Source organism: Onychomys torridus, chromosome 16 (genome assembly GCF_903995425.1).
Source record: "Onychomys torridus chromosome 16, mOncTor1.1, whole genome shotgun sequence".
In the NCBI taxonomy this organism is placed as follows: Eukaryota; Metazoa; Chordata; class Mammalia; order Rodentia; family Cricetidae; genus Onychomys; species Onychomys torridus.
This window is the reverse complement of record NC_050458.1, coordinates 47,201,211-47,213,906: the sequence shown is the minus strand read 5'-3', so window position 1 is coordinate 47,213,906 and position 12,696 is coordinate 47,201,211. Positions and strand designations below refer to the sequence as shown.

Below are 12,696 nucleotides of genomic sequence, written 5' to 3'. Positions count from 1 at the left end.
AGCCTCTATAGGCTCTTTATGCATGTAGTACCTGGACATACAGAGAAGCAAACACCCATACACATAAAATAAAAATAAATACATCTAAAAAAAAAACCTTTAAAAAAGAATGTAACTGCATACCTGTTTGGGGAGGAAGCTCCAGGGAAGAGATAGGATTTAAAATGTATTATCAACTGAGATTTTCCTCTTCTTTACCTAGGCCGCTCTGGGACCAACCAGGATCTCTACTCAATGCCCCTCTTGACACTAATATTCTCTAACTCCAACTGTAACTGCCCTGTCACAAGGCCCACATTCAGGCTGCTTCATGTCTGATGCGTTTGCCCATGTGACTTCTACATTTCATCTCCCCTCCAGTTCCCACGCACACTTCAGGCCTCAGTCTAAGCATCTTTCCCTAAAGTCTCTCTTGTCCTCTGCTCCCCTCATCCTCTTTGTATCTCTACGTCAGGGTACCACACTGTATTCCAGTCATCCATGTCTGTCTTCCACAAGGCCTGTGAATTCCTTCAGGCTAGAAGCTGGGGCTGATCATCTTTGTTAGCCAAGAGTCAAGAGTCTAGCACACAGCCTGGCTCAGAACTGATACTCACGGAGTGGCTGGACTGTTCCTAACAGCTCTTGGCATAGACTGTGACAAGAAGTTGTTGTCCCAGTAGATTAGGCTTTTTCCTTTGGCTCCTGCTCTGAAACCAGCCCATGCTCAGTCACTTATCAGTGTCAACCCACAGTGTCAATAGACAGCTCACCACTCAGAAGCATCCACCAGGTCATGTACATTCACGTAAGGAGCAGGACAAGAGACCTGAAGGCTATACTGAGGCTCCTAAAGTCCTCAAACAGCCAGATATGGTGCCACAAGTCTGGAAGACAGGGTTGAAGGCCAGCCTAGGCTATATACTGAAACACTGTCTCAAATGCAGGAGGAGAAGGAGGAGGAGGAAGAGGAGGAGGAAGAAGAAGCCTATATAACAAGCAGGAGAACTTGAACTTTACCCTGGAGGCCAGAAGAGGACATAGAGGATTTTCTGACTAGGAAAGTGACTATATAGGAGATGAAAAAAACTATTTTCTTCCATCTTTTCCTGCCAAAGACAACATTCTTAAGGTTCCAAACCAAATCTAGGCACCCTGCACACACTCTCCGACTCTTCTCTCCCAAACTTGCCTTCTGCCCTCTCCGATGCAGCAAGCCCCCGCTTCCCCTGCAACCGCCAACATCTTAAGTGCTCCAGTTCAAAAGCTTCTTCCTTCACTCTCCCACACACTGTCTCACCCAGACAGTTGAACTGTAGCTCCTTTGTCTGGGCATTGTCCAGGGTGGAAAGGAAGAGGGGACACAGCTTCTCCTGGAAATGGCCTGAAAGCATCTCGGCCGCCGCTGGCGAGGAGTAGAGCTTCCCATAGAGGTAACAGATGGAAGCTTGCACTCCCTCGTTGGGGTAAACCAGGCCTCTCAACAGATGCTCCATCAAGTTGCCTGTTCAGAAAGCAACCAAGAAGCAAGAAGAAATCTTCTAAGTTTTATTTTTTATTATTATTATTATTATTATTATTATTATTATTATTATTATTATTTTGGCTTTTCGAGACAGGGTTTCTCTGTGTAGCTTTGCGCCTTTCCTGGAACTCACTTGGTAGCCCAGGCCGGCCTCGAACTCACAGAGATCCTCCTGGCTCTGCCTCTGGAGTGCTGGGATTACAGGCGTGCACCACCACCGCCCGGCCTAAATTTTATTTTTAATGTTGTGTCTGTGGGTGGGTTTGTGCATGGGAATGCAGATGGCAGGTGCCCAAGGAGGGCAGAAGAGGGTGTCAGATCCAGAGCCGCAGGCAGTTGCGCGCTGCGCGATGTGGGTGCCAGGAAGGGGACTTGTCTTCTTAACCGCTAAGCCACTTCCCCAGCCACCAACAAGGGAGCTCACATCAGGTACCACATACTCCAAACTAGGGGCTGGAGAAATGGCTCGGAGTTAAAGAACACTTACTGCTCGTACAGAGGACCTGAGTTCAGGTCCCAGCAGCCATATCAAGGGGCTGGCACCACCTTATAACCCCCGCTCCAGGGGATGTGATACTCTCTTCGGGCTTTCAGTGAGGTAATAGTGATTTCCCAAATTCCCTACAATAAATGCTTCCTAAATGCACAACCAAAAGAGAAGGTCAAAACTTAAAGGATAACCCTCTGGGAGATGTAGATTTGCATGTCACTGATTTTTTTTTTTAAGTGCTTCTGAGTCTGAGTGGTGGGTAGAGGGGCTTGCCCGACAACCTGAGCTTGCTCTCTGGATCCCACAAGCTAGCAGATGAAATGACTCCCAAGAGTTGTTCTCTGAACTCCACAAACTCTCTGAAACATGTACATATCTGCGCACACGTGTGCACTTTCACATTCTAAATAAATAAAATGCAAGAGTGCTTCTATGTCCCAGAATTAAGTTGTCTTTCTACCCAAAAGGAAGGTCACGATAAGCCCTTAATTCATTTGTGTAGTGCACACCTCTAATTCTAGTACTCAGTAGACTGTGAGTTTGAGTCCAGGCTGGACTATGTAGTAAGACCCTGTCACACACACACAAAAAGTCCAAGACCAGAGTCAAGAAACTGGCTTTTTTCAAACTGACCGATATAGAGCACATTCTGCAGATGAAACAAAACAAAACAAAATTGAAGCATACATAAAGAAAGTAATGCACACACAGTAAATACAAAGGAGGTAAAGGGTAGAAGCCACCCTCTCCACGAGAAACTCACCGTGCTCCATTACAAGCTCAGCCGCCAAACCAGGGGTGGCGTCCACCAGCTTGCCAAGAAGAGTCATGGTGGCCAGGCTGCTTCCCATGGAGGGCATGATACACAGCTACAGGAGGTGAACACATACCGTCAGAATCATGGCTGACCTCCCCATGTTAGTGCCTGTAATGCATGTCTCTCACAATTAGCTTTAGTTAAGTCTCCGTCTCCTCCATTCAACTAGGAGCTCCTGGAGAAAAGGACCAAGACAAATTCCTCTCCGAGGCCTCAGTGCCCAGCTTAGTACACTGTTGTGGAATATCAGTTGAAGATGTGTTACATTCGTTTATGCCGTGGAATATTTGTTTAATGATGCAAAGATGTGTTGCATTCTTTTTTTTTTTTTTTTTTTTCTGAGACAGGGTTTCTCTGTGTAGCTTTGCACCTTTCCTGGAACTTGCTTTGTAGCCCAGGCTGGCCTCAAACTCACAGAGATCCACCTGGCTCTGCCTCCCAAGTGCTGGGATTAAAGGTGTGCGCCACCACCGCCTGGCTGTGTTGCATTCTTTTATGTTGCATTTGTTTAGCTCTGTGAAGCTGTGTTAGTGTGCCTGTCTAAAACACCTGATGGTCTAATAAAAAGCTGAACAGCCAGGAGCTAGGCAGAAGAAAGGATAGGTGGGGCTGGCATGAGAGAGAATAAATAGAAATCTGGGGAGAGAAGATCGAGAATCAAGAAAAGATGGAGGGGAGGAGGACATCAGGGGCCAGTCACCCAGCCACCCAGCCACCCAGCCACTCAGCCACCCAGCCACTCAGCCACTCAGCCACCCAGCCACTCAGCCACTCAGCCACACAGCCACTCAGCCACTCAGCCACACAGCCACTCAGCCACTCAGCCACACTGCCACTCAGCCACACAGCCACACAGCCAGACATGGAATAAGAAGGAAAGAAAAGTATATAGAATAGAGAAATATAACAGCTCAGAGGCAAAGGGTAGACAGGATAATTTAAGAAAAGCTGGCAACAAGCCAAGCTAAGATTGGACATTCATAAGTAAAAATATGTCTCTGTGTATTTATTTGGGAACTGGGTGGCAGCCCCCAAAGATCAAAGAGTAAAAACAAAAAACCTAAAACTACAGTACATGCTTGTTAAACTGTATTAATATTAATATACTTTGCCTGGGGATGTAGCTTAGTGGTTGAACACTTGCCTAGCATGCTTGAGGTCCTAGGCTCAATCTACACACACACACACACACACACACACACACACACACACACACACAAAATATATAAATAGGTAAGTATTTTTTTGGCCTCCTTCAGAACCAGAAACTGGAAGATAAGAGTTGGAAACCTCATAACGATAAAACACTGACTCTAAATGTACATGTATACATATTTTAGCTACCATTATTAAACTTTTTTTGTGGATGTAGTACTGGGAATTGAAAACAGGACTTCACTGTGCCACTGAACTATATCCCCAGCATAAGAATGAGTGTTACATGACTTGAGTAATCATTTTTATTTTACTGACCTTATGATAGATGTGAACCCTGATTGTTGTTTTCTGAGATCTCACATTGCCCATGCTAGCCTAAACTCTCTATACAGCTGAGACTGGGTATAACAGGCTGTACCACTCTGCTCAGCTCTTACTGAACACTCTGCGTGGCAAGCACTATGTTTTGGGCTTTAGTAACCTTTTCCACTGCATAGGCTCTTCTGGTGGAAAACAACAGCAGCAGTGTTCTACATTTGCTGATGAGACTGGATGAGATACTGCACATAGGCCAGGCACGGCAACTCATGCCTTTAATCCCAGCATTCAGGAGACAGAGGTGTAGGATCTCTGAGTTCAAGGCCATCCTGGTCTACTAATAAGATTCTGTCTCAAAAAGGGGGAGGGAGTCTAGAGAGATGTCTCAGTGGTTAAGAGTACTAGCTGCTCTTCCAAAGGAGCGATGGTTTGATTCTCAGCACCTACATGGCAGCTCCGAACCATCTTTAACTCCCAATGGTCTCCAAGGGCATGCATGCGGTGCACAGATATACAGGCAGACAAAATACCTATATGCATTAAAATAAAAGCTTAATTTTAGTTTTAAAAGATATTTCATATAAGCTGGGTATTGTGGTATAAAATGCCAACACTTGAAAGGCTGAGGCAAGAGGATTGAATGTTCAATGCCTGGACTACAGATAGGGAGACTATCTCAAAAAGAGAAAAAGATAGAAAAAGACCTTGCATACAAATCACCTCACAGTGCCTAACACAGAACAAGTTTTCAGTAAGTGTTAATGGCATCATCATCATGAGTATTTACATATAAGTTTAATTAATCACATACAAAATAATTATCTAATTTAAATACAATATAAAATTAAACATTGCTCTAGATGAGGTTAAACATTTGTCTTCCTTCTGAAAAATAAATAAAAAGTGACTCTAAGCTGGTGTGGTGGTACGCACCTTTGATCCCACATTCAAGAGGCAGAGGTAGGAAGAGCTCCGTGAATTCAAGGCCAGTCCAATCTACACATCAAGTTCCAGGCCAGCCAAAGCTCCATGGTGAGATCTCATGTCAAAAAAAAGGTGGCTCTGATATTACCCCTCAGTCTTAGGCAAATTACAAAAGATATTGTGTAAGTGGCTGTTAGCCTGGTAAAGAAAGCATGTTATACATGCATGTTCAAGATTTGCTTCAGATACTGATACCAAGTCATACATACAACTCAAAACCAAGTGGAAATACCGAATTCAGACACAGAACTTATTCCTTGATAAATTTATCAAAGAACTGTGCGCTGTGTTTAGGAAGACACAGAGAATTATGGGATGACTGCACAGGCCCTATGAGGCTGTGATGCACAGCAGCAGAATCCGGGATACTGAAAGTAGAAGGAAGCTGTTGAGTGTGTTAGAGCAGGATCGGAAGCCTCAGGGCCACACTCTGGCTCTGCCACCAGCTGTGGGACCTTCGGCAAACCTCTAGAGTTCAATTTCCCCACCTATTCCAAGGAGGACTGACTTAGCTCTGACAGAATCTGAGGATCCTGAGGGGTCTCGAGAACCCTCAGCTATATACTCACTTCTCTGTGGCACTCGTTCACTAGGAAATGGATGATCTGCTCCAGCTTCAGCTGCGTGGTGAGCTGGATAAGGACTGTGGAGACACAAGAGCATTACAAACCGGAAGACAACCACACACCTATGGTCCCACTGTCACAGCCCATCTACTCAAACTAAGGGCATGACGGTAATTTGCCTGTGGCAGTTGGTATCAGTTTCTCTGTCTCCATCATGAAAGTACATGCGCCAACATTTATTGTTTTGTATGAGCAGGTTCCTGACTCAGGTTGCACACCAGAATCACCTAGGCTCTTAAAACACTCTAATATGGAACTGAGGCCATGGCTATGGTAGAGTGCCTGCTTATCACAACCCCCAACACCACCAAAACAAAAAGAAGAAAAGCCAGTATCCAAGTCCCATTCCAGACCATTAAACGGAGTCTCTACAAAGAAGCCAGATATCTTTATTATCTTTATTTTCCATTTATTTATTGTTTCTTTCTTTCTTTCTTTTTATTTATTTATTTATTTATTTTTTTTTTTATTTTGGTCTTCCGAGACAGGGTTTCTCGGTGTAGTTTTGGTGCCTGTCCTGGATCTCGCTCTGTAGCCTAGGCTGGCCTCGAACTCACAAAGATCCACCTGCCTCTGCCTCCCGAGTGCTGGGATTAAAGGCCTGCGCCACCACCGCCCGGCTATTGTTCGCTTTGAGACAAGTTCTGATGTAGTCCAGGCTGACCTTGAATTTACAATGTAGCCAAGTTTGATCTTGAACCCTTGGTGCTCCTGCCTCTATCTTCCCCAAATTCTGGGGTTACAGGTATGTACCGCCACACCTGACCCCAAGTACTCCATGTGAACAACTCTTAAATGTGCACAAATGTAAGTATATATATAATATTTTTAGTTGAATTTCCTTATGTATTTATATATACTTTCCTATTTATATATTTTGCCTTTTAAAACATTTTAGTGTGTGTGTGTGTGTGTGTGTGTGTGTGTGTGTGTGTGTAGGTCAACCTTTGGGAGTCAGTTCTCTTCATTATGTGAGTCCTAGGAATTGAACTCAGGGCATCAGGCTTTGTCATCACCGGTCCTTAATCTCTGGGCCATCTCACTGGCCCCCAAAAATCATTTTTCTTAATATAAAATTATAAAATCTGAGGGTTGGGAATTTAGCTCAATGGTAGAGCACTCACCTAGAAAGTGCAAGGCCCTGGGTTCGATCCTCAGCTCAAAACAAACAAACAAACAAAAATTATAAAATCTGAGTCCATTGCTAGAGTCTCTTAGTAAATCTGTTGTGAAGCCAGGGCTGGAAACTACTCTGTTTTAACTGCTTTTCTCCTTCCTTGGAGTTTGCTCCTTTATATCTAAGAAAAGATAAAATAAGTTGAGTTCCTGTGATAATTATTAACTTATCTCTCAGCCCCAAATTTACTTGCTATACAATTATTGAGAGGTCTCTGCTAGCACTTTTGAGAAGTATAAACTGGTTAGAAAAACTGCAATGCAGCTTTACAGCCATTGCTGGAATATTCTACCACTGTTGGAATAAAGAAGCAGTCTAAAGGGGCTGGAGAGATGGCTCAGAGGTTAAGAGCACTGGCTGCTCTTCCAGAGGCCCTGAGTTCAATTCCCAGCAACCACACGGTGGCTCACAACCATCAGTGATGAGATCTGGTGCCCTCTTCTGGCCTGCAGGGATATGTGCAAACAGAATACTGTGTACATAATAAAAAGCTTAAAATTAAAAAAAAAGAAGCAGTCTAAGAATGCACCCCAAAAGCCAGAAAGCAACAGGAAGCAAACAAGGAAACAGGAAAAGGCATCAGATCCTCCTAGCACCTTTCAGTTTCCCTCTAGCGCCTCAAGAGTTCTTAGGGGTCTGATAATGGTTCTGGCCAGGCAGTGGTGGCGCACACCTTTAATCGCAGCACTCAAGAGGCAGGGGCACGCAAATTTCTGAGTTCGCGACCAGCCTCGTCTACAGAGTAAGTTCCAGGTCAGCCAAGGCTACACGAAGAAACCCTCTCTCAAAACTAAATAGGTAGATAATGGTTCTGTAAGAAACAGTGGCACCAGCTAAAAGTGAATCACTGTCATGGTTGTGAAGGAAAATCCCACCCCACCCCACCCCAGTAAGGCTCAGTTGGTAAAATACTTGCCTAGCATGCATGACACCCTAGGTTCTGTTTTCAGGACCACATAAAACGGGGTGTGGTGACACACCCTGTAATCCCAGCACTGGGTGAGATCCCAAGTTCAAATTATCCTCAGCTACAAGAGTAAGGCCAGCATGGGCTACACAAGACTCTGCTTCAAAGAGAAGAAGAGAAGAGAAGAGAGGAGAGGGGAGGGGAGGGGAGGAGAGGAGAGGGGAGGAGAGGGGAGGGGAGAGGAGGAGAGGAGAGGGGAGGGGAGGGGAGAAGGGGGAAGGGGAAAGGAAAGGAAAAAGGGTTGGGGATTTAGCTCACTGGTGGAGCGCTTGCCTAGCAAGCACAAGGCCCTGGGTTTGATCCTCAGCTCAAAAAAAAAGAAAGAAAGAAGGAAGGAAGGAAGGGAGAAAGAAAGAAGGAAAAGAAAAAAAAAGAAACAAGCCGGGCGGTGGTGGTGCACGCCTTTAATCCCAGCACTCAGGAGGCAGAGGCAGGTGGATCTCTGTGAGTTCGAGGCCAGCCTGGTCTACAGAGCTAGTCCAGGACAGGCTCCAAAACTACATGGAGAAACCCTGTCTTGAAAAACCAAAAAGAAAAAGAAAAAAAGAAAGAAGGAGGAAATGGGAAGAAAGGGAGGGAGGAGGGAGGGAGGAGGGGGGGAGGAGGGAGGGAAGAGGGAGGGAGGAGGGAGGGAAGAAAACAAGCAGGAGAGAGGGAGGAACGAAGAAAAAAGGAAGAGGTTCCTCCTGGTAGCCAGGACTTCACGTAATACATGTTTGTCCACATACTTGTCCGGACAGATGTGGTCAGACACGGAACACATTGCTTTATGGGATGTTCACAAACTTGGGAAAGACAAAATAAGGAGATCGGCTGACAAGATCTGTATCCCACGTGAGCGCTTCCTGAGGAGCATCTGTTCCAAAGGAGGTTCTGAGCACTCAAGGTGACAGAGTGGCACACTCGGGTGTCCATCCCCCTCCTTCCTGAACCACCCAGGGGTCGACTGATAGACACCGTTATAACGTGGCTGTGGTGGCAGTCTTGGAGGCTGTGTATGGATGGGCTCACCTTGGACTTCTCCTGAAGGTCGGACTAATTACTGTTACAGCTGAACACCTAATCCACCAACAGCAGAGACCAACACTAAGTGCACAGTGTGGCACTGTTCCCTGAGGGGACCAGCCACACGGCACTGAGTGGATTGTACACTGTGTCCCCACGGAATACACACATATTCTGAATATGGGTTTACTTCCTAATCCACGCACCTTCTGCCAGCAGCCCATCTCGACACGCACAGAACCCTTGTTCATTGCTGTGCAGTCCTCCAACAATATCACTTTGATCAAGAAACTCACTTCACCACAGCAGTACGGGAAGGGGCTCGATCTCAGGAAATCCATTTAGAAGTCACCACTCTAAAGGGGTGGGCTCCTTTCTTACCTGGGACCCTCTTCACCACAGAACACATCGGTCAAGAATCAGAGTGACGTTGGAACCATTCATTCCTCTTAGCACACTTGTAGAACCCTAGATCCTGTGTTAGCTATTTGGGGGTTCCATAATAAAAACACCACAGATGAGGTCCATCAAACAACCCAACTTTATTTTCTTAGGGTTTTTCGGACTCTGGAAACCCACTATTTGGCCTTCTCCTCGGCTTGCAGATGCCCGCCTGCCTTCTATGTCCTCTCAAGGCCTCTTCTTTGCACAAGTGCACACTACGTTTCTCTCTGTGTTTAACTAGCTCCTTCTAAAGAGGCCCATCATCAGACTGGACTAGGACCCCACCCACTGGCCTCATGTTAACTTGTCTCTTTGAAGGCCCAATCTCCAAGTAAACGTAAGGTCCCAGAAATCAGAGCTTCAACATACGAATTTGGGGGTTGGAGGAATGACATAATCCAGCCCACAATATATGGTCTTTTAGCTCCAAATGAGCCCTTTGGATGTTATTTGGGGATACTGAGGCTGAATTAAGATCTGCCAACAATGGGCAGTGGAAAGAGTTGGCATTTCCCTTTGCTTCCTCTAGTCTGTTTTCCTTTTTACTTCACCGTCTGCTTCCTGTACTGAGGAGTATTCCCCAAGACTTTCTTAACTGGAACAACACCTTTACACTCCAGGAGCTGAACTCAGCAGTTTTCTCAGAACCAGCTTCTTTGCACCCTTCTAAGTTTGAACAACTCTAACCTCTTCCCTTCATAGATGTAACCTCAGGGACGGAAGCTACTTTCTGCAGTAACTACCTCTCAGAGACCCTTTTGTGTCTTCAGTTACCAACTTAAAAATTCTTTAAAGTTTTTTGGTTGGTTTTGTTTCTCTCCGAAAACAACTGCAATGGTTTCTGGCCTAACTGGTACAATTCCCATTCTCTGCGAGACTTTTTACACCCCAGTACCCTTGCCATTTGTGATGGCTGTTCTTGGTTGCCAACTTGACTACATCTGGAATTAACTAAAACCCAAGAGGCTGAGTACACCTGTGACAGATTTTCTTCTTAGTTAAATCATTTTAAGTGGGAAGACCCACCTGTGATCTGGAATTCAGGTCTTTTGAGGAGGGAGATAAACCTTTCACCTGGGGCACATCTTATTCTGGTAGCCTATATAAAAGACATGGAAGGAGGAAGCGCTCTCTCTTTGCTTGCTTGCCCCCACTGACAAGCCCTTTCCTTCACTCCCATTAGAAGCCCACCTCGTTAGGACTCTGGAGCCCCGATGAGCCTCGTGGACTGAACAACTATTAGATGCTTGGACTGTCTGTTGGTAGATAGCCATTGTTGGATTGACTGGACCACAGCCTGTAAGCCACTTTAATAAATCCTCTTTCAGACAGACAGACAGACATACAGACTGACAGACAGACAGATAGATAGATAGATGATAGATAGGTAGATAGATAGATAGATAGATAGATAGATAGTAGATAGATAGATAGATAGTAGATAGATAGTAGATAGATAGACAGATAGATAGATGTAGGTAGACAGATAGATGACAGATAGGAGAGAGAGACAGAAGATAGATAGATGATAAATATGAATAGAGATAGATATAGACAGATAGATAGATTGATTCAGTAAATTTTGTTCCTTTAGAGAACCCTAACAGATTTTGGTACCAGAAGTAGTTCTAGAGAAGTATAAGGATTGATTTTTTTTCTCTTTTCTTTTTCTTTCTTTTTTCTTTTTTTTTTTTTTTTTGAGACAGTTTCTCTGTGTATCCCTGACTGTCCTGAAACTCACTAGGTAGAGCATGCTGGTCTCAAACTCACAGAGATCCACCTGCCTCTGTCTCCTGAGTGCTGGGATTAAAAGCACACACCACCACCACCCAGTAAGGATGAAGTTTTTAGGCATCTGGAATAGGTTTTCCAATTTGCCAACACCTACAGTTACTGAAACCTCTCCAGCTACTGAAAAACTCTTTGGTTGGTTGGTTTTTGGTTTTTCAAGATGGAGCTTCTCTGTGTAGTCCTGGCTGTTCTGAAACTCACTCTGTAGACCAGGCTGGTCTGGAACTCAGAGCTCCACCTGCCTCTGCCTACCCCACTACTGGGATTAAAGGCCTGCACCACCATGCCCAACCAATTTGTGGGAAAATGAGGGAAATGATGTTTGTCAGTTGCTACTATATCTCTGGTAAATGGACAGAGGAAAACAATGAGCTCTGCGATAAAATTAACCATCTCAGAATATGGTCAAGGACAACAATGAATTCAGTGATAAAACTGACCGGCTCCAAATGCATACAAACAGTCTAAAGGTTTCTCAGTGTGTCCTGGAAGAGAACCTTCTCTCCAGCAGCCACAGAGCTTGCTATGAAAAACTGGTGCCCTCATTAGAAGGTTGGCTGAACTACAGTGAAAATTCAAGTTACAGACTCATGGAATGGGCCTTTGATCGGTTGACTAAGGAAGAGAAGACCAGGACCTGGTTTAGTGATGGTACTGCACGTCAGGCAGGCACTACCCCAGTCAGAAGTGGACAGCCATTGCTTTTGGGGGTAACCCTGAAAGATACAGGTGAAGGGAAATCTTCACAGTGGGCAGAACTTCTGGCAGTACACATGGTCATATATTTTGTTTGGGCGGAGAAATAACCAGATGTGTGATTGTTCACTGATTCATGGGCTATAACCAATGGATTGGCTGGATGGTCAGGGTCTTGGAAAAATCATGATTGGAAAACTGATGAGAAAGATATCTGCTCTGTTCCACCCCGTTCCAAATGCCTCTGGCTGTTCTCTCTCGTATCTACAATAAAAACCTTCCCCTTGACCATAAATAAGATGGATCTGTCATGTGGTCAGTTTATACAGTTATATTATTTTAGGTTTAACTATGACCTGGTTAAAAATAGAATGCATTTGTAATTTTACATGGGATAGTTATATATATATATAATTAGTAAGCATAATTATGATCTGATTATTGTTTTCATTTGGAAATTAAGCATGCCATAAGGAGACAGACTGTGTGTCAAGTTGACCAGGGTGGACTTGTGATGGCAATTCTTGGTTGTCAATTTGACTACAACTGAACTGAAACCCAGATGGCTGGGCACACCTACAAGGGATCCTTTTCTTAGTCAAATCAGTTGAAGTGAGAAGATCTACTTTTAAATCTGGATCTTTGAGGTGGGAAGACCCACCTTTAATCTGGGCCACAGTTCCTGCTAGTAGTCTATACAGAGGGCATAAGAAAAGGAA

The 12,696-nt window shown here is 44.7% G+C and overlaps 1 protein-coding gene across 1 annotated transcript in view; it reads right to left on the bottom strand.

Moving 5' to 3' along the window:
- The window catches only part of Mei1 (meiotic double-stranded break formation protein 1), a 66,566-nt gene that overhangs the window by 49,395 nt on the left and 4,475 nt on the right, over positions 1-12,696 (bottom strand). The window contains exons 4-6 of the mRNA XM_036208431.1: positions 5,841-5,914; positions 2,758-2,863; positions 1,280-1,483 (exon numbers count right to left, since the gene is read on the bottom strand). Coding sequence (XP_036064324.1) covers positions 1,280-1,483; positions 2,758-2,863; positions 5,841-5,914 — 384 coding nt within the window. The remainder of the gene's footprint in view (positions 1-1,279; positions 1,484-2,757; positions 2,864-5,840; positions 5,915-12,696) is intronic.